A 23,154-nucleotide genomic window follows, 5' to 3' on the forward strand; every position below is an offset into this window, starting at 1 on the left:
ACTTTCTCTATTTATAGACAATTTGTGTTACCGTGGACTGATGAACAGCAAGGCTTTTGGAGATACTTTTATAACCCTTTCCAGCTTTATGCAAGTCAACAATTCTTAATCGTAGGTCTTCTGAGAGCTCTTTTGTGCGAGGCATCATTCACATCAGGCAATGCTTCTTGTGAAAAGCAAACCCAGAACTGGTGTGTGTTTTTTATAGGGCAGGGCAGCCTCACTCCAATTAGCTCTTGGAGATGTCATTAGTCTAGGGATTCACATACTTTTTCCACCTGCACTGTGAATGTTTACATGGTGTGTTCAATAAAAACATGGTAACATTTAATTATTTGTGTGTTATTAGTTTAAGCCGACTGTGATTGTCTATTGTTGTAACTTAGATGAAGATCCGATCACATTTTATGACCAATTTGGGCAGAAATACATATAATTCCAAAGGGTTCACATACTTTTTCTTGCAATTGTATGTGGAGTGAGAGGGGGAAAAATAAAATATATACAGAGTGAGATGGGGCAAAATAAAATATATACAGAAGGAGAGGGGGCAAAATAAAATATATACAGAACGAGAGGGGGCAAAATAAAATATATACAGAGTGAGAGGGGGGCAAAATAAAATATATACAGAATGAGAGGGGGCAAAAAAAATATATACAGAGTGAGATGGGGCAAAATAAAATATATACAGAAGGAGAGGGGGCAAAATAAAATATATACAGAACGAGAGTGTCACGAGGGTGTCAAGAGCCACGCCTGACTCCGTTATACCCGGGGTCAGGAAGTCGCAGCGGGTGGCTGCGCGCTCTATGTCTAAAGACAGTGCTGTTTGTTAATGGTAGCTTTCTGGGTTTGCCTTGCAATCCTTTTTGGCTCACTCAGGGATCCGTAGCTTCTCCTCCTCACCTGTTTCTTGTCCAGCAATCCCAACCTCCTTATATTCCCATCTCCCACTTCTCTGGTTGCCAGATATAGAGCTTCCTGCCTGGACTTCTATACTGACCCACTGGAGCTGTGTGGCTGTGTTCCCTGGTTGTTGTTCCAGAACGTTACCCTCCGGATCCCTGTTGGGCCTTGGTGGTCTGCTGTTGTCGCCCACCTGGGATTATATGTTTGTCTGTATTGTCTGTCCTCTCCTTGGTGTTTTCCTCTTAGTGTCAGTGGTGCGGACTAGTGATCCCACCGCCCCGTTCACTACATAGTGCTCATCTTAGGGAAAGCCAGGGTTTAGGCACGTGATCGGCGTACGGGTGAGGAACCCGTCTAGGGACGTCAGGGCAGTCAGGTGCCAGCCGCAAGGTGAGTCAGGGTCACCATCTTTCCCTCTCCCTTGGACAGGGCCTTCCCGTTTCCCTCCCTTTGCGTGACGCCGGTCATTACAGAGAGGGGGCAAAATAAAATATATACAGAGTGAGAGGGGGCAAAATAAAATATATACAGAATGAGAAGGGCAAAAAAAAATATATACAGAGTAAGAGGGGGGAAAATAAAATATATAAAGAGTGAGAGGGGGCAAAATAAAATATATACAGAGTGAGATTGGGCAAAATAAAATATATAAAGAGTGAGATGGGGCAAAATAAAATATATACAGAGTGAGAGGGGGCAAAATAAAATATATAAAGAGTGAGAGGGGGCAAAATAAAATATATACAGAGTGGGAGGGGGCATAATAAAATATATAAAGAGTGAGAGGGGGGAAATAAAATATATACAGAGTGAAAGGGGGCAATCATTCAACTAAATACAGAGGGGGCAAAATGATATACACTCACCTAAAGAATTATTAGGAACACCTGTTCTATTTCTCATTAATGCAATTATCTAGTCAACCAATCACATGGCAGTTGCTTCAATGCATTTAGGGGTGTGGTCCTGGTCAAGATAATCTCCTGAACTCCAAACTGAATGTCAGAATGGGAAAGAAAGGTGATTTAAGCAATTTTGAGCATGGCATGGTTGTTGGTGCCAGGTGGGCCGGTCTGAGTATTTCACAATCTGCTCAGTTACTGGGATTTTCACGCACAACCATTTCTAGGGTTTACAAAGAATGGTGTGAAAAGGGAAAAACATCCAGTATGCGGCAGTCCTGTGGGCAAAAATGCCTTGTGGATGCTAGAGGTCAGAGGAGAATGGGCCGACTGATTCAAGCTGATAGAAGAGCAACGTTGACTGAAATAACCACTCGTTACAACCGAGGTATGCAGCAAAGCATTTGTGAAGCCACAACACGCACAACCTTGAGGCGGATGGGCTACAACAGCAGAAGACCCCACCGGGTACCACTCATCTCCACTACAAATAGGAAAAAGAGGCTACAATTTGCACGAGCTCACCAAAATTGGACTGTTGAAGACTGGAAAAATGTTGCCTGGTCTGATGAGTCTCGATTTCTGTTGAGACATTCAAATGGTAGAGTCCGAATTTGGCGTAAACAGAATGAGAACATGTACCCATCCTCTGATGGCTACTTCCAGCAGGATAATGCACCATGTCACAAATCGAATAATTTCAAATTGGTTTCTTGAACATGACAATGAGTTCACTGTACTAAAATGGCCCCCACAGTCACCAGATCTCAACCCAATAGAGCATCTTTGGGATGTGGTGGAACGGGAGCTTCGTGCCCTGGATGTGCATCCCTCAAATCTCCATCAGCTGCAAGATGCTATCCTATCAATATGGGCCAACATTTCTAAAGAATGCTATCAGCACCTTGTTGAATCAATGCCACGTAGAATTAAGGCAGTTCTGAAGGCAAAAGGTGTCCAACACCGTATTAGTATGGTGTTCCTAATAATTCTTTAGGTGAGTGTATATCCAAAGTGAGGCGGCAAAATGAAATATATACAGCGTGGGAGGAGGCAAAATTCAAACCTATAATGAGGGGGGGCCCAATCCAAAGTTCACCCTGGGGCCCATAGAACTCTTGTTACGTCACTGGCTGCGCAGTGAATAGAACTGGCGGGTGTCAGGTAGCGTCTGGCAGTGCCTGATCGAGGCATCTCTGCCTGCCGGAGATGTCTAACGCTAGTGTGAAACTAGTCTTAGCTAGATCAAAGGGTCTGCTAGTAATAGGGTTTCTCCAGAAATGAAAGGTTTTTCTGCACGGTGTGTGAAGCCTGTATTACATTGGCAGATTTTCTGCCAGGTGATCGCTAATGAGTGTTCACAGTAACGCTCGTTAGCGATCATCTGGCAGTGTAAAGCCTCATTCACACGTCAGTGTTTTGGTCAGTGATTTCCATCAGTGATTGTGAGCCAAAACCAGGCATTAAGTGTAAGGGAAAAATCCAGCACCTGTTCTGTGTTTAGAGCAGAACCTGGCAGATAATAAAACCGCATGGGGACAAGCGATGGCATAACGATCATTGTTCCTCATACTGTGGAGGAGATCACTGCATGTAATAGCAGCAGTCTCCTTCGCTAACAAGCAGGTTATTGCTGGGAAAGAACGCTTCCCTCGCGACAATTGCCCGCAGAATCGGCTGGTGTTCACACGGGCGTGACGGATTTGTTCAGGATGGGTCCCGGGTGTATTGCGGCAAACCCGCGCGAGTAGGTACCCAATTGCAGTCAGTTTTGACTGTGATTGCATTCCGTTGTTCAGTTTTTATCGCGCGGGTGCAATGTGTTTTGCACGCGCATGATAAAAAAATGAATGTGGTACCCAGACCCGATCATTATTATTTTCCCTTATAACATGGTTATAAGGGAAAATAATAGCATTCTGAATACAGAATGCATAGTACAATAGGGCTGGAGGGGTTAAAAAAAATAAAAAAAATAATGTAACTCACCTTAATCCACTTGTTCGCGCAGCCGGCATCTCTTCTGTCTTCTTCTGTGAGGTAAAGGACCTGTGATGACGTCACTGTGCTCATCACATGGTCCATCACATGATCCATCACCATGGTAAAGGATCATGTGATGGACCATGTGATGAGCGCAGTGACGTCATCACAGGTCCTTTACCTCACAGATGAAGACAGAAGATAAGATAAGATGCCTTTATTGTCACTGTACAATACAATGTAATACAATGTACAATACAATGAAATGTTGTTTGGAGCAATCCTAGATGCCATGGACAGAGGAACAAGAACTGACATTTAAACTAAAGTATTACACTAGAAAAAAAAACCAATATATATAGCAAGAGCAAAGTAGGAAGTGCTTATGAGTATATATACACACTGATCAGACACCACTGCATACAAGAGATCATCATGGGTTCATGAATGCAGCAGTCACTTTCAGTCTGTGGTAGTTTCTATCCTTAGAAGGGGCAATAGTCTCTGAGCATTTAGGAGACTGATTGCTTTGGGGTAAAAGCTGTTCTTCAGCCTAGTGGTGCGGGCATGTAGGGCTCTAAGACGCCCAAGCTCTAAGACGCCTCAGAAGAGATGCCGGCTGCGTGAACAAGTGAATTAAGGCGAGTTACATTATTTGTATTTATTTTTTAACCCCTCCAGCGCTATTGTACTATGCATTCTGTATTCAGAATGCTATTATTTTCCCTTATAACCATGTTATAAGGGAAAATAATAATGATCAGGTCCCCATCCCGATCGTCTCCTAACAACCGTGCGTGAAAATCGCACCGCATCCGCACTTGCTAGCAGATGCTTGAGATTTTCACGCAGCCTCATTCACTTCTATGGGGCCTGCGTTGTGTGTAAAACGCACAATATAGAGCATGCTGCGATTTTCACACAACGCACAAGTGATGCGTGAAAATTACCGCTCATGTGAACAGCCCCATAGAAATGAAAGGGTCCGGATTCAGTGCGGGTGCAATGCGTTCACCTCACGCATTGCACCTGCGCAGAAATCTCGCCCGTGTGAATTCAGCCCAATACAGCCCTTAAACACAATCTGCATCCATTGCAGAAACTACTTGAATAGATTCCTATTTCTTCTACCATTCAAGAGTAGGTTGCTGCATTATCCTCTTCCTTTAATCAGATCAGAGGTTTCCATCCTCTCTCAATATGGATCAATCTTTTTAGGACCATTTAGCCTGGATAAAGTAATACATTTTTTTCATCCAAAGTAGGAGAAGACCTTCTACATTACTTGCAGGTTTAATATACTATTTCTATAGATCACGAAGGCTCTTTAGGTTTTCAAGTATTGCTCTCTCTCTCTTTGTCAGTGACAGGGGTGCACCTAGCAAACAGTGAAATGGCGCCCCCCACCTGCACCACAGGATGAGGTTGGGGTTTAGATGACAGATAGCAAAAAAATATATATATCTTTTTCATGTTAACATATTATGGAAATCTGATGCCATGCCACATAAACCGTGCACTATATTACCCACATGCAAATAAGGCCACATTCACATTTCCCTTAGGCCCCTTTCAAACGAGCAGTGTGAGTATGTAGTAGCTCCCGTCCTGACCTCCCAGCACTGACGGGGTCGCATAGCAATGATATTGATTTATGATGCTATGTAACCCTTACAATTCTGCAATGTATTGGATAACAGAGACAGCATTATGTCAGTATTATCCAATACATTCCAGAACTGTAAGGCCCCTTTCACACGGGCGAGTATTCTGCGTGGATGCGATGCGGGAGGTGAACGCATTGCACCCGCACTGAATACCGACCATTCATTTCTATGGGGCTGTTCACATGAGCAGTGATTTTCACACCAGAAATGAATGGGGTTGCGTGAAAATCGCAAGCATCCGCAAGCAAGTGCGGATGCGGTGCAATTTTCACGCACGGTTACTAGGAGACAATCGGGATGGAGACCCGATCATTATTATTTTCCCTTATAACATGGTTATAAGGAAAAATAATAGCATTCTGAATACAGAATGCATAGTAAAACATTGCTGGAGGGGTTAAAAAAAAAAAAAAAAAAATTTAACTCACCTTAGTCCACTTGATCGCGTAGCCCGGCATCTCCTTCTGTCTTCATCTGATCTCTGTGCAGCAATAGGACCTGTGGTGACGTCACTCCGGTCATCACATGATCCATCACATGATCTTTTACCATGGTGATGGATCATGTGATGACTGGAATGACGTCACCACAGGTCCTGTTGCTGCACAGAGATCAGATGAAGACAGAAGGAGATGCCGGGCTACGCGATCAAGTGGACTAAGGTGAGTTAAATAATTTTTATTTCTTTTTAACCGCTCCAGCGCTATTTTACTATGCATTCTGTATTCAGAATGCTATTATTTTCCCTTATAACCATGTTATAAGGGAAAATAATACAATCTACAGAACGCCGATCCCAAGCCTGAACTTCTGTGAAGAAGTTCGGGTACCAAACACGCGCGATTTTTCTCACGCGAGTGCAAAACGCATTACAATGTTTTGCACTCGCGCGAAAAAATCGTGGGTGTTCCCGTAACGTACCAGCACATTTTCCCGCAACGCCCGTCTGAAAGAGGCCTAAGGGTTACATAGCATTATAAATCAATATAATGCTATGCGACCCTGTCAGTGCTGGGAGGTCAGGACGGGAGCTACTACATACTCACACTGCGAGTCTGGAGCGTGGAACTCGCTCGTCTTAAAGGGGCCTTAATATTTCCATTTCTATGCTCCATTATAGTCACAGAAGGGCTCATGCACACAAACATATTTTTTTCTGTATCCATTCACTTTTTTGCGGCCCGTATGCGGAACCATTTATGTCAATGGGGCTGCAAAAAAGCGGAAATGACTCCATGTGTATTCCATTTCCGTATGTCTGCACCCCAAAAAAATAGATTATGTCCTATTATTGTCAGCATTACGGGCAAGGATAGGACTGTTCTTTTAGGGGCCAGATGTTCAGATGATCAGATGCAGACTAAAACCATAGTTGTGTGCATGAGGCCTAAAACACAAGAAGATTCATGGAGTCTGAATGCTGGTCACGTGAAGCAGCATTAAACTCATAAAAAAAAGTAATGAAATGGAGTAGTCTTCTATTGACCGCTTATAATACTAATGTGCCAGATGTGGGAGTGCTTCTTTAAATGTATCCTTTATAGACCTATACGTGTATATTCAGCATCGTAGAGGTGCACAGTCCATTAGAGTGGACTTATCCACTTTTTTTAAGTAATGGTCTAACCTCAGCATAAGATAGGAGTAGGCAACCTCCGTTACTCCAGCTGTTGTAAAACTACAGCTCCCAGCATGCATACTTGCTCTGCTGTTCTAAGAATTCACATAGAAATGAATGGAGCATGCTGGGAATTGTAGTTTCTCAACAGCTAGAGTGCCGAAGCTGGTTGATCCCTGGAATAGGAGATCACCAGCTAAATGTCTGGGGCACCCCCGCGTCTGCCGATCAGCTGCTCTGTATAGCTCCATCGCAGGAAGTCAGCACCGGCACTACACAGCACTGTCAACTTTGTAGTGGACGGTGCTCATCACTGTAGCGCTAATGCCATTCCCTTAAGTGGAAGCAATGCGTAGTTGCGAGCACTGCCCACTACAATGTATCATCATACGTGCTGTATAGTTCTGACGCACATTTTTGTGATGGAGCTACACGTAGCAACTGATCATCAGTCAATTAGTGATCGCCTATCCAGTTAGTCTATCACTTAAAAAAAAGGCTGGACAAACTCTTCAAGGAAGGCTAGTGAACAAATACAGTAACAGAACAAAACTCAGGATATAAATACAGCAACAGAACCAAGCTCAGTAGTATATAAATACAGCAACAGAACCAAGCTCATGATATAAATACAGCAACAGAACCAAGCTCAGTATATAAATACAGCACCAGAACCAAGCTCATGATATAAATACAGCAACAGAACCAAGCTCATGATATAAATACAGCAACAGAACCAAGCTCAGTATATAAATACAGCAACAGAACCAAGCTCAGTATATAAATACAGCACCAGAACCAAGCTCATTATATAAATACAGCACCAGAACCAAGCTCATTATATAAATACAGCACCAGAACCAAGCTCATTATATAAATACAGCAACAGAACCAAGCTCATGATATAAATACAGCAACAGAACCAAGCTCAGTATATGAATACAGCAACAGAACCAAGCTCAGTATATAAATACAGCAACAGAACCAAGCTCATTATATAAATACAGCACCAGAACCAAGCTCATTATATAAATACAGCACCAGAACCAAGCTCATGATATAAATACAGCAACAGAACCAAGCTCATGATATAAATACAGCACCAGAACCAAGCTCAGTATATAAATACAGCACCAGAACCAAGCTCAGTATATAAATACAGCAACAGAACCAAGCTCAGTATATAAATACAGCAACAGAACCAAGCTTGATATAAATACAGCAACAGAACCAAGCTCAGTATATAAATACAGCAACAGAACCAAGCTCAGTATATAAATACAGCAACAGAACCAAGCTCAGTATATAAATACAGCAACAGAACCAAGCTCATGATATAAATACAGCACCAGAACCAAGCTCATGATATAAATACAGCACCAGAACCAAGCTCAGTATATAAATACAGCAACAGAACCAAGCTCAGTATATAAATACAGCAACAGAACCAAGCTCATTATATAAATACAGCACCAGAACCAAGCTCATGATATAAATACAGCACCAGCACCAAGCTCAGTATATAAATACAGCAACAGAACCAAGCTCATTATATAAATACAGCACCAGAACCAAGCTCATTATATAAATACAGCACCAGAACCAAGCTCATGATATAAATACAGCAACAGAACCAAGCTCAGTATATAAATACAGCACCAGAACCAAGCTCATGATATAAATACAGCACCAGAACCAAGCTCAGTATATAAATACAGCAACAGAACCAAGCTCATGATATAAATACAGCACCAGCACCAAGCTCATGATATAAATACAGCACCAGAACCAAGCTCTTTATATATATACAGCAACAGAACCAAGCTTATGATATAAATACAGCAACAGAACCAAGCTCAGTATATAAATACAGCAACAGAACCAAGCTCATGATATAAATACAGCACCAGAACCAAGCTCATGATATAAATACAGCAACAGAACCAAGCTCATGATATAAATACAGCAACAGAACCAAGCTTATGATATAAATACAGCAACAGAACCAAGCTCAGTATATAAATACAGCAACAGAACCAAGCTCAGTATATAAATACAGCAACAGAACCAAGCTCATGATATAAATACAGCACCAGAACCAAGCTCATGATATAAATACAGCACCAGAACCAAGCTCAGTATATAAATACAGCAACAGAACCAAGCTCATGATATAAATACAGCAACAGAACCAAGCTTATGATATAAATACAGCAACAGAACCAAGCTCAGTATATAAATACAGCAACAGAACCAAGCTCAGTATATAAATACAGCAACAGAACCAAGCTCGTGATATAAATACAGCACCAGAACCAAGCTCATGATATAAATACAGCACCAGAACCAAGCTTATGATATAAATACAGCACCAGAACCAAGCTCATTATATAAATACAGCAACAGAACCAAGCTCATTATATAAATACAGCAACAGAACCAAGCTTATGATATAAATACAGCAACAGAACCAAGCTCATTATAAATACAGCACCAGAACCAAGCTTATGATATAAATACAGCACCAGAACCAAGCTCATTATATAAATACAGCAACAGAACCAAGCTCATTATATAAATACAGCAACAGAACCAAGCTTATGATATAAATACAGCAACAGAACCAAGCTCATTATATAAATACAGCACCAGAACCAAGCTTATGATATAAATACAGCACCAGAACCAAGCTCATTATATAAATACAGCACCAGAACCAAGCTCATTATATAAATACAGCAACAGAACCAAGCTCATTATATAAATACAGCAACAGAACCAAGCTCAGTATATAAATACAGCACTAGAACCAACCCCAAAACATAAATGCAGCACCAGAACCAAGCTCAGTATATAATTTAAATGATTTATGGCAAAGAACTGAACGCTATATAGCAGCTCTTTCATGCTATAACAATGATGCACCAAAGTTAACCACAGCGTGGAATCGTTTAACTAATGCCTATGTCCGCTATCAGCAACTGTCTGCAAAGAACATCACTTTCCTGAGCAACTCCGATTTTGATGATGCTTCAGAAGAGATGAGAGAGAGAAAGAATCTCCTCCAAGAGAAGGATACCTTAGTACAAGACAGGTAGAACTCCGCATCGCACCCTTGCAGGAGGTGAGATCCCATCGATCTACTTCAACCAAATATACGCTTTCATCTTCCAAAACCTCTCGTTCCGGAAGGTCGATGTTACATGACAAGATTATAGAGATCTGGGCAGAATCAGAGGAAACTAGTGTTAGAAGTTCCTTTGCTAAGAAGGAGGCCGAAATCGCAAAGAAGAGAGCAGAAAAGGAGGCTGAGATCAAAAAGAAAGGAGCAGAAACGGAGGCTAAGTTCGCAAAGAAGAGAGCAGAAATGGAGGCTGAGAACGCAAAGAAGAGAGCAGAAATGGAGGCTGAGAACGCAAAGAAGCGAGCAGAAATGGAGGCTGAGAACACAATGAAGGAGGTCCTTATTCCACATCATTTTGTCCTGATCAATCTCAGCCTTATGTTCCAGAGCCCCTACATGCCCCAGAGACACCACAATGCAATCCAGCAACAAGGAATGGGAGATCAGACATGTCGGACTTTGCCAGACGTATAATGCGCAGGCAGCTGAAGTATGATGACCGTGCTGAAAACTACAGAGCCTGGAAATCGACCTTTGAAGCTGTAATCAGTGATCTTAACCTCAATGCCAAGGAAGAACTTGACTTGCTTGTCAACTGGTTAGGCCCAGAATCTGCAGAACGCATAAGGACATTAAGAGCAGTTCATGCTACTCAGAGGAAGGTCTCGCTGCAGCATGGGAAAGACTTGAACAGACTTATGGCAGTTATGAAGCTATAGAAAGCGCCTTATTCAAGAGACTTCAAACCTTCTCAAAGATAACTGGCAAGGACAATCTCAAGCTCCAGGATCTGAGCGACCTACTAAAGGAATTAGAATTGGCTAAAATGGACCCACATCTGCCAGGACTGAGTTACCTTGATACTGCCCATGGTGTCAATCCAATTGTGTTGAAACTACCAAACGGCATGCAAGAAAAATGAGCAGACCAGGGCTCCAGATACAAGAGAGGACACAATGGGCCAGATTTATCATTACTCTGACAGCTCACTCCACTTTCCCATATGGCTAAAGTCAGTTTTAGCCAAGTCAGATTTATGATCGGCCCTTTAAGACTGTAATAAATGTGGTTTGACGGTAGCAGTTTATCCGTTAGTAAGCAGCTTTACAAAAGTCGCACGTCTTTACAAAAAAGTTGCACGTTCTATTAAAAAGTCGCATAAGATAAGCATGGTCCTCACTGGAGTGAAATTGCGCATTTTTTTGCGACTTTTTAAATAGTCGCAATAGTAAATCTGTCTAGAGATTCATTTACATAAGAAAATACACCCACTTTCAGAAAACTGGCGAGCATAGTGCAGAGCCAATAAAAGTCGCAAATTTTTGCGCAGTTTAAGCGATTGCGCAAAAATTTGCGACTTTTTCACTCCATTATTCTGACTTGAACTAATGATAAATCTGGCCCAATGTGTCTTTTCCCTCTTTCTCTTACTTTTCCAGATTCATCAGTGACCAAGCTCGGAAGAAGAATTATCCCAGCTTTGACTTCACAGAATCCATTCTAACTGCTTCATCCTCATGCTCAAGGTATGACAACACAACAAGTAAATGTAGAGACTTAACCCCTTCAACACCGGGCCTGTTTTCACCTTCTGCCCAGGCCATTTTTTGCAAATCTGACATGTGTCACTTTATGTGGTGATAACTTTAAAACGCTTTGACTTATCCAGGCTATTCAGAGATAGTTTTTTCATCACATATTGTACTTCATGATACTGGTAAAATGGAGTCAAGAAAATTAATTTTTATTTATAAAAAAAAATACCAAATTTGCCCAAAATTTGGAAAAATTAGCAAATTTCCAAGTTTCAATTTCTCTACTTCTATAATACCCTGCTCAAAAAAATAAAGGGAACACTTAAACAACACAATGTAACTCCAAGTCAATCACACTTCTGTGAAATCAAACTGTCCACTTAGGAAGCAACACTGAGTGACAATCAATTTCACATGCTGTTGTGCAAATGGGATAGACAACAGGTGGAAAGTATAGGCAATTAGCAAGACCCCCCCAATAAAGGAGTGGTTCTGCAGGTGGTAACCACAGACCACTTCTCAGTTCCTATGCTTCCTGGCTGATGTTTTGGTCACTTTTGAATGCTGGCGGTGCTTTCACTCTAGTGGTAGCATGAGACGGAGTCTACAACCCACACAAGTGGCTCAGGTAGTGCAGCTTATCCAGCATGGCACATCAATGCGAGCTGTGGCAAGAAGGTTTGCTGTGTCTGTCAGCGTAGTGTCCAGAGCATGGAGGCGCTACCAGGAGACAGGCCAGTACATCAGGAGACGTGGAGGAGGCCGTAGGAGGGCAACAACCCAGCAGCAGGACCGCTACCTCCGCCTTTGTGCAAGGAGGAACAGGAGGAGCACTGCCAGAGCCCTGCAAAATGACCTCCAGCAGGCCACAAATGTGCATGTGTCTGCTCAAACGGTCATAAACAGACTCTATGAGGGCCCGACGTCCACAGGTGGGGGTTGTGCTTACAGCCCAACACCGTGCAGGACGTTTGGCATTTGCCAGAGAACAGCAAGATTGGCAAATTCGCCACTGGCGCCCTGTGCTCTTCACAGATGAAAGCAGGTTCACACTGAGCACATGTGACAGACGTGACAGAGTCTGGAGACGCCGTGGAGAACGTTCTGCTGCCTGCAACATCCTCCAGCATGACCGGTTTGGCATTGGGTCAGTAATGGTGTGGGGTGGCATTTCTTTGGAGGGCCGCACAGCCCTCCATGTGCTCGCCAGAGGTAGCCTGACTGCCATTAGGTACCGAGATGAGATTGTCAGACCCCTTGTGAGACCATATGCTGGTGCGGTTGGCCCTGGGTTCCTCCTAATGCAAGAAAATGCTAGACCTCATGTGGCTGGAGTGTGTGAGCAGTTCCTGCAAGACGAAGGCATTGATGCTATGGACTGGCCCGCCCGTTCCCCAGACCTGAATCCAATTGAGCACATCTGGGACATCATGTCTCGCTCTATCCACCAACGTCACGTTGCACCACAGACTGTCCAGGAGTTGGCAGATGCTTTAGTCCAGGTCTGGGAGGAGATCCCTCAGGAGACCGTCCGCCACCTCATCAGGAGCATGCACAGGCATTGTAGGGAGGTCATACAGGCACGTGGAGGCCACACACACTACTGAGCCTCATTTTGACTTGTGTTAAGGACATTACATCAAAGTTGGATCAGCCTGTAGTGTGTTTTTCCACTTTAATTTTGAGTGTGACTCCAAATCCAGACCTCCATGGGTTCAAAATTTTGATTTCCATTTTTTTATTTTTGTGTGATTTTGTTGTCAGCACATTCAACTATGTAAAGAACAAAGTATTTCAGGAGAATATTTAATTAATTCAGATCTAGGATGTGTTATTTTTGTGTTCCCTTTATTTTTTTGAGCAGTGTACATAAAAATACCTACAAAAATAGTTATTACTTTACATTTCCCATATGTCTACTTCATGTTTGGATCATTTTGGGAATGACATTTTATTTTTTGGGGATGTTACAAGGCTTAGAAGTTTAGAAGCAAATCTTGAAATTTTTACGAAATTTTCAAAAACCCACTTTTCAAGGACCAGTTCAGGTCTGAAGTCACTTTGTGAGGCTTACATAATAGAAACCACCCAAAAATGACCCCATTCTAGAAACTACACCCCTCAAGGTATTCAAAACAGATTTTACAAACTTTGTTAACCCTTTAGGTGTTCCACCAGAATTAATGGAAAATAGAGATACAATTTAAAAATTTCACTTTTTTGGCAGATTTTCCATTTTAATATTTTTTTTCCAGTTACAAAGCAAGGGTTAACAGCCAAACAAAACTCAATATTTATGGCTCTGATTCAGTAGTTTACAGAAACACCCCATATGTGGTTGTAAACCGCTGTACGGGTACACAGCAGGGCGCAGAAGGAAAGGAATGCCATACGGTTTTTGGAAGGCAGATTTTGCTGGACTGTTTTTTTGACACCATGTCCCACTTGAAGCCCCCCTGATGCACCCCTAGAGTAGAAACTCCAAAAAAGTGACCCCATTCTAGAAACTACACCCCTCAAGGTATTCAAAACTGATTTTACAAACTTTGTTAACCCTTTGGCCTCTTTCACACGAGCGTGGCGTGTGAGGGCCCGATAAGATGCGGGTGCGTTGCGGTAAAATGCGTGATTTTTCCGCGCGAGTGCAAAGTGTTTTAATGCGTTTTGCACGCGCGTGAGAAAAATCGCCATGTTTGGTACCCGGACTTCATCACTGAAGTTCAGGTTTGGGTTAGGTGTTGTGTAGATTTTATTATTTTCCCTTATAACATGGTTATAAGGGAAAATAATAGCATTCTTAATACAGAATGCAAAGTAAATTAGTGATGGAGGGGTTAAAAATAAAAATAAAAGTTAACTTACCTGCTCCATAGCTGCCAGTCTCTGTTCTATCTTCAGGACCTGGCAAAAGACCTGTGGTGACGTCACTGTGCTCATCACATGGTTCATCACCATGGTGAGGGACCATGTGATTGGACCATGTGATGTGACGTCACCACAGGTCCTTAGCCGGCAGCTCAACATTACAGAAGAAGACAGAGATCCGCAACTACGCAATCAAGTGGACTCGGTGAGTTAATTTTTAACCCCTCCATCACTATTTTACTTTGCATTCTGTATTCAGAAAGCTATTATTTTCCCTTATAACCATGTTATAAGGGAAAATAATACAGATCGGGTCCCCAGCCCGATCGTCACCTAGCAACCATGCGTGAAAATCGCACCGCATCCACACTTGCTTGCGGATGCTTCCGATTTTCACGCGGCCCAATTCACTTCTGTGGTGCCTGCGTTGCGTGAGAAAACGCAGAATATAGAGCATGCTGCGATTTTCACGCAACGCACAAGTGATGCGTGAAAATCACAGCTCATGTGCACAGCCCCATAGAAATGAATGGGTCCGGATTCAGTGCGGGTGCAATGCGTTCACATCACGCATTGCACCCGCGCGGAATACTCGCCCGTGTGAAAGGGGCCTTTAGGTGTTCCACAAGAATTAATGGAAAATAGAGATACAATTTCAAAATTTCACTTTTTGGGCAGATTTTCCATTGTAATCCATTTTTTTCCAGTAACCAAGCAAGAGTTTACAGCCAAACAAAACTCAATATTTATTACCCTGATTCTGTAGTTTACAGAAACGCCCATATGTGGTTGTAAACTGCTGTAAGGGCACACAGCAGGGCACAGAAGGAAAGGAATGCCTTATGGTTTTTGGAAGGCAGATTTCACTAGGATAATTTTAAATGGAGTCTTTCACCAAATATGACCATTACAATGAATTTTTTTCCAGTTACAAAGCAAGGGTTAACAGCCAAACAAAACTCAATATTTATGGCTCTGATTCTGTAGTTTACAGAAACACCCCATATGTGGTCGTAAACTACTGTACGGGCACACGGCAGGGCGCAGAAGGAAAGGAATGCCATACGGTTTTTGGAAGGCAGATTTTGCTGGACTGTTTTTTTTTTTACACCATGTCCCATTTGAAGCCCCCCTGATGCACCCCTAGAGTAGAAACTCCAAAAAAGTGACCCCATTTTAGAAACTACGGGATAGGATGGCAGTACTGTTGGTACTAGTTTAGGGTACATATGATTTTTGGTTGCTCTATATTACACTTTTTGTGAGGCAAGGTAACAAGAAATAGCTGTTTTGGCATCGTTTTTTATTTTTTGTTATTTACAACATTCACCTGACAGGTTAGATCATGGGATATTTTTATAGACCAGGTTGTCACGGATGCGGCGATACCTAATATGTATACTTTTTTTTTATTTATGTAAGTTTCACACAATGATTTCTTTTTTGAAACAAAAAAAATAATCATGTTTTAGTGTTTCCATAGTCTGAGAGACATAATTTTTTCAGTTTTTGGCCGATTACCTTGGGTAGGGTATGATTTTTGCAGGATGAGATGACGGTTTTATTGGCACTATTTGGGGTGCGTGTGACTTTTTGATCGCTTGCTATTACACTTTTTGTGATGTAAGGAGGTGACAAAATGGTTTATTTAGCACAGTTTTTATTTTAAATTTTTTACGTTGTTCCTCTGAGGGGTTAGGTCATGTGATATTTTTATAGAGCCAGTCGATACGGACGCGGTGATACCTAATATGTATACTTTTTTTTTTATTTATGTAAGTTTTACACAATAAAAGCTTTTTTAAAACAAAAAAAATGATGTTTTAGTGTCTCCATATTCTGAGCCATAGTTTTTCCTCTGAGGGGTTAGGTCATGTGATATGTTTATAGAGTTGGTCGATACGGACGCGGCGATACCTAATATGTCAATTTTTTTTAACTTTATTTGGGGAAAATTACGTTTTTGTTTATTTTTACTTGAAACGTTTAATTTTTTGGGGGGAAAACTTTATTTTTTTCAACTTTTTTTTTACTTTATTTTTTGTCCCACTTTGGGACTTCAACTTTTGGGGGTCTAATCCCTTTTACAATGCATTCCAATACTTCTGTATTAGAATGCATTGGCTGTATGAGTAATACTGTGTGTATTACTCATACAGCTTCCGGCCTGTGAGATCCAGGTGGCTGGATCTCACAGGCTCGTCACCGGAAGGCAGCGCAGGTGCCTAAGGAAGGGAACGCGTTGCCTTCCATGCCATCGGGTCCTCGCTACAGCTGCATGGGGACCCGATGGCACCGCCGCCCGCTGGATAAGGTAAAGCCGCAAACCGCAGGTCTGAATTGAGCTGCAGTTTGCAGCGACCCCCCCCCCCCCCCCGGCGTTGACAGGATGCCCGCTGAATGATTTCAGCAGACATCCTGTTCCGATTAACCCCCGCCGCGCCGCTATGTAATTTTAAAGTTAGGACGTACCGGTACGCCCTGGGTCCTTAAGGACTTGGCAAACATGGCGTACCAGTACGTCCTAAGTCCTTAAGGGGTTAATCAAATTGTCAGGGCTGGCTTACATGGCAGGATTTGCAGGTAGAATTTTGGCACGGACCATGCCAAGAATAGACATTGTCGCAGCTAAGCTCCAAAACATCTAATGTGAACAACCACGGCAGGAACCGCAGCAGCTGCAAAAATCCACCTTGTGAACGGGCCCTTATGTCGACAAACTAGATTTTAGAATGCAGCTCTGGATTATAATGCAGCATGTAACCTTGGATCAGAACAGAATAAACACCACAATGTATTTCTAAAATGACAACTTTTTATGTGGATTATTTCTGTATATTAACTGAATGTTTTTCTGATCCAATAAACAGCATTTCTGCAACCTGATAAAAAAATAAAATTAAATATTCACACAGCAACACAGTCATCTAACATTATGGCATTTATTTCTAAGTATTACATTCGTCTTCTTTACAAAAGTCAAAAGATAAAAAGGGTTTATTTGTGACAATAAAACTGCATCTCCAGGAAAGTTCTTCTTTCGTCCTTTCTTGAAGTTCTAAAAAAACATAAAAAACAATGTAGCAATGTAATTTCATTCCTCACAATATCCCCGTGCAAACTGCCCTTAATATACCTAGTCCCATGAAAGCAACCTTTTCCCATATGCCCAATTAGAGATGTTCCTATCCGCAGGTTGGTGGTGGTCCTGCACCCGGCACGCCCGCCGATCCGCTGTTTCAGAGCCAGAAACTATTCAGTGTGCAGAGCGGACGCTGCTAGTGCAGGCATTTCAGCAGCTCAGCTCCCATTCTCTTGAACAGGAGCTGAGCTGCAGTACTCCGGCACGGCCACTACACAGTGTATGGCGCTCTCTGCTTCCAGCTCAGTACACTGTACAGTTTCCCGGAACCACAGCGGTGAGAAACGGCTGATCCTTGAGGCTGCCAGGTGTTGGACCCCCACCAATCTGATATTGATGACCTATCTTGAGAAGAGGTCAATATATGAAGCCTGGACAGCTCTTTTAAAGGGACACTGACAGGCCAAAACAGCATATATAGTTAGATATATCACATTACAGGTCTTATACAGTCTTTTAAAAGCATATAAGTATCCCCCCTGTCCACCTTATAAAGAGCGAAATATAAAGTTTTATAACCTGCTTCTCCGGTCAGCAATCTGCCCAAGGGGCGGCGTTTCATGTGAAAATGCGCCCAGCCAGCGTTCCCAACTGCCGTTTGAAGCCCCGCCCAGCTCATCAATATTCACTTCGCTGGGCGGCGGCTAGAACGATGTGAGTGAGCAGCGCTCTGAACAGTGCATGGCTGAGGCTGCAGCTGCCTCGAAGACGCAGGCTGGTGTGTGTACGCAGGCTGGTGTCTGTACGCAGGCGCGATCTAAGGGCACGGCGGGGCGCAGAAGATTGGGCATGAACGATGCCCGGAGGATTGAATTGCGCAGGCGCAGGATCGGGATTGGGGAGAGTTCTAGCCGCCGCCCAGCGAAGTGAATAATGATGAGCTGGGCGGGGCTTAAGAACGGCAGTTGGGAAGGCTGGCTGGGCGCATTTTCACATGAAACGCCGCCCCTTGGGCAGATTGCTGACCGCAGAAGCAGGTTTTAAAACTTTATATTTCGCTCTTTATAAGGTGGACAGGGGGGATACTTATATGCTTTTAAAAGACTCTATAAGACCTGTAATGTGATATATCTAACTATATATGCTGTTTTGGCCTGTCAGTGTCCCTTTAAGCTGGACACATAAAATAAAAAATGTGCAAAATGTTTTAGACCATTTCGTCTTTTATTGTTTCCAACGGCGAACTGCTATTTGCTGAAAATGTTGGATTTTTCCAGGCAGTTGTCGGGAGAAACTATGCATGTTTGGCCTGACTAGTCAATTACCGGTGATAATTTGGCAATTTGCACAAAATATGACGGGGACATGCACTACTTTGATCTGCGATGCGGACCAAGCACTCCCATTGAAGCCTATGGGTCCGTGAAAATCACTGACACACATCCGCGTTGCGTCCGTTTTTCACTGAAGACTAATAGGAGATTTTTTGGAAGTAAATTTTCAGCTGAGGAACGTCAGTGGATTACGGATGACACACAAATGGTAAAAACGGACACACGGACCAACCACGGATGAAACACGTACGCTTTTTTTCACGGACATGTCACTGACACGGAAATGTGAACGAGGCCTTAGGCTGCCTTCACACATGGCAGATTTTGTTTCAGAAATTTTCTGTAAATAAAAATCTGTCCCATTCATTCAAATGGGGTTGTTTTGGCGGGAAGTACATGGACTTCTGTAAGCTCCATTTAAATGACAGTGACAATGACAATGAAAGTGATTTTCAGTCGCAGAAATTTTCTGCAACAAAATCTGCCCCGTGTGAAGGCGCCCTTAGGGCTCATGCATGCGGCCGTTGCCCCGCCGTGGCCGTATTGCGGCCCGCAATACACGAGGCACCGGCCGTCTGCACCCCGCATCACTTGAATGGGTCCGCAAACCCGGAGATGTGGTGCGGAAGCATGGATCGGAACCCTACGGAAGCAATACGGACTGCTTCCGTGGTGTTTCTGGTCGTGCCTCCACACCGTAAAAAAGTAGTGCATGCACTACTTTTTTGCGGTGCGGACCGTCAGATGCGGTTTTTAATTTTTTTACATTATTCACCGGATAACCCTTTAAAAGCTGCTTTATTTTTAGGTAAAGCTGTCGTTTTACCATCAAAATCATGCCTCAAATTGAACTTGACACCTGGATTGTATTTTTCCATATGCGCCCACCGTTATGTGGGGACCTGCCCTTACTATGACCTAGAGCTGTGATGGCTAACCTCCGGCACTCCAGCTGTGGTAAAACTACGACTCCCAAGATGTACACTTGCTCGGCTGTTCTCAGACTTTCATAGAAATGAATGGAGCATGCTGGGAGTCGTAGTTTCACCACAGCTGGAGTGCTGGAGGTTAGCCATCAATGACCTAGCGGACTTCATTTCTGCAAGAAAAAATTGCAGCCAATTTTTGTAAACCAGTCGCATATAGTGCAACTTTAAAGAGGACCTTTCGCTAGAATAGAAAATCTAAACTAAGCATACAGACATGGAGAGCGGCGCCCAGGGATCCCCCTGCACTTACTGTTATACGTGGGCGACGCTCCGTTCTCCCGATATAGCCTCCGGTATCTTCATGTTTGGCTCCACCCAGTTGAGCCTGCCGGCGTCTCCTTCTCCCAGGCTGTAGTGCTGGCCAATCGCAGCGCTCAGCTCATAGCCTGAGAGTTTTTTTTTTCTCTCAGGCTATGAGCTGAGCGCTGTGATTGGCCAGCGCTACATCCTGGGAGAAGGAGACGCCGGCAGGCTCCACCCAGTTGAACCGAACATATAAAGATACCGGAGCCTATACCGGGAGAACGGAGCGGCACCCAGGGATAACAGTAAGTGCAGGGAGATCCCCGGGCGCCGCTCTCCATGTCTGTATTTTTAGTTTAGATTTTCTATTCTATTGAAAGGTCCTCTTGAAAGCCACGTGTAGTAGTCTGTGTCGTCCGCTCATTTCTATGGGTCTGCGGACACAGGGGTGTGGATGATGCTGTCCGCGTCTGTATGTCCGTTCCACACATTAAAGCACATGTCCTGTTCTTGTCCATATTGTGGACCAGGAATAGTCATTTCTAGTGATGAGAGTGAGACAAGTGCGGACTACACACGGACAGTATCCGTATTTTGCAGATCCGTGGTTTGTGGACCACAATGCGGTCGTGTGCGAGTCCTGAGCAGTAATAAAATGGCATGCAAGTCAATTCTGTCAATGAAATGATGCTAATACACTAAGTGCATTGCTAACTATGAAGCACATGATTTCATGACTTGAGCTCCAGGTCACTGTAATGGTCTCCTGAGCTGTGGTCATGTCACCTGCTGTGAGGACCTGTGCCCCATATCTGTGGAGTACCTGTAGGTCAGCGCTGCAGTCACTTGGCATACACCAGGGGCACCAGTGAGACAGGCCAGGGCACCAGCATTAGGACAGGTCTAGCTTCTTCTGGGTCTCCACCAGTTTGTCCTGCAGCCTCTTTTTCTTCCAGTCCAGGTATCTCCTGCGCTGTCTGCTCGCCTGCCAGCCGACCAGCACTCCGGCGGCGAAGCTGAGCAGCACTGCAGCGTACAGCCCGCGCTCAGACACGTCTGCCATGCTGTGCCCACACTGTCAGTCCTGGGCTGGAGGCGGCAGGCGCTCCCGTGCTCAGCCAAGGTCGACGTCGCAGCTCTCCGATGTCAGCGCCGTCCGCTAGAGGTCGCGCTGTTACAAGGCGGCCATATTGTTGTAGCCCAGGATGTGAGGACTGCTTTGAAACCAAAATAAAATAATTGTGGGGTGTTTTGGGCAACACTTTTTCATACACTAGACCAAAGTATCCTGACTTAAAGGGGTTTTTACTACAGACGTGGATGGCAAGGATACATGCTATCAGTGCCCCCATCCCCAGATCAAAAGTGGCCCTAAGAAAACCATGGAGTCAGGATTAAGCAGCAATTTTCTGCAGTGTTATTATTTATGGGGGCACTCTGATGGTACAGTTTATAGGAGGGCAGTTTGTACTGCCACTATTTTTGAATGGCAAAATAGTTCACACATACCAACTAGATATGAGCGAATTTCAGATTTTGAAATTCGTTCAGGCTTCGTTTGGTGCTAAAAGTAGAATTGCGTTATGGATTCCGTTATTCATTCCGTCATAATAGAAGTCTATGGGCTGCAAAACAGATCCGTCCCGTTTCCGTTATGCAGGGGAGTCCTCTCCTTCATAACGGAAATGGGACGGATCCGTTTTGCAGCCCATAGACTTTTATTATGACGGAATGAATAACGGAATCCATAACGCAATTCTGCTTTTACCACCAAACGAAGCGTGAACGAATTTCATGTTATGAAAGTGCCCCTGATAATGTATTAGACCCCATAGTGCCCCCATGCACTAATATGCCCCATACCTAATAGAATGCTACCTAAGTGCACACTCACAGTAGCATGGTCCCATAAGTGCCCGCACAGAGTGTGATGACCCGTTAAGTGACTTACCACAAAGTAATGCCCCTACACTACACAATGGCTCCAAATACCCAGGGGCAGACTGGCCTTAAAGAGAAATTTCCCAGTGGGCCAACGCCCAGAGGGTCGCCCATCCCCGTCATGGCCGCTGGCCAGGTACATAATGATCTGATTCTCTCACCCCTGACCAACGGCTGCAGGTCCCCTTCTGAATTCAGCTGTATTGCTACTGTGGTATTTGGTTCTGCTGGGGCGGTATTTTGTGCTGCTCTACAGTATAGCTGTCCCTGTCTACTTCTGTTGCAAGTTGAGAAAAAAGAAAAAAATGAGTGTTTCCCTATGATGCTCATATGGTGGTTGAGGGGGAATTAGCACAGGGGCGCCAGGGGAGTGGTGTATATGAGTAGGTATGAAATAGTAGGTATGAAATATAAAAATCTTTGGTGAGGTTTTTTATTTTTTATTTTAGTAAAAAGTAGGTCTATAAAATAGGTCTATATAATCATGGATATTTAAAATCAAGAGTTGATAGTACTGAAGCGGTATAGTATTACAATACTAAAAGATGTATAATAAAAATATATATCTATATAAGGCGGAAAAGGGGGGACTTTCTCAAAAGCAAATAAAATACAATATAGAAGTGTACATGGTACCATATATATATATATAGGGATGGTAATCAGCCAGTTATATGTCAAATGGCGGCAAAATTTGGCGCGGACCGGAAGTGGGAGGGGCTTCACTTCCGGTCCAATCAGCTGCATCATGTGTCCCATAATGCCTAAGTTATATTAGTAATGATAATAATATGCATGTAATGGTGGTGGGGTAGAAGGGGGCCTCTTTAGAAAATGAGGGCCCTTGATGCGAGTTTCTCTTGGCAGTGCCGTGCCTGTCGGCACCAAATGCCCATCGTGCATTCCAGAGTGGAACGCATAGGCCGACTTCCGGTTACTCCTTCATGCATTCCATAGGT

At 43.5% G+C, this 23,154-nt stretch overlaps 1 protein-coding gene across 1 annotated transcript; it reads right to left on the reverse strand.

Annotated features, from left to right (window-relative positions):
• Positions 1–17,528: 17,528 nt before the first annotated feature.
• On the reverse strand, positions 17,529–21,397 carry MTLN (mitoregulin). The gene is made up of 2 exons (XM_040429634.1): positions 21,078–21,397; positions 17,529–17,664 (listed from the first exon to the last, which is right to left on the reverse strand). Exon 1 carries the CDS (start codon positions 21,315–21,317, stop codon positions 21,147–21,149), a length of 171 nt encoding a protein of 56 aa, XP_040285568.1. The 5' UTR covers positions 21,318–21,397; the 3' UTR covers positions 17,529–17,664; positions 21,078–21,146.
• Between the last annotated feature and the right edge of the window lie 1,757 nt (positions 21,398–23,154).

Source organism: Bufo bufo, chromosome 4 (genome assembly GCF_905171765.1).
Source record: "Bufo bufo chromosome 4, aBufBuf1.1, whole genome shotgun sequence".
Taxonomy (NCBI): domain Eukaryota; kingdom Metazoa; phylum Chordata; class Amphibia; order Anura; family Bufonidae; genus Bufo; species Bufo bufo.

Coding starts and splice junctions, on each gene's coding strand:
- MTLN (XM_040429634.1), bottom strand. CDS start 21,317: ATGGCAGACGTGTCTGAGCGCGGGCTGTACGCTGCAGTGCTGCTCAGC.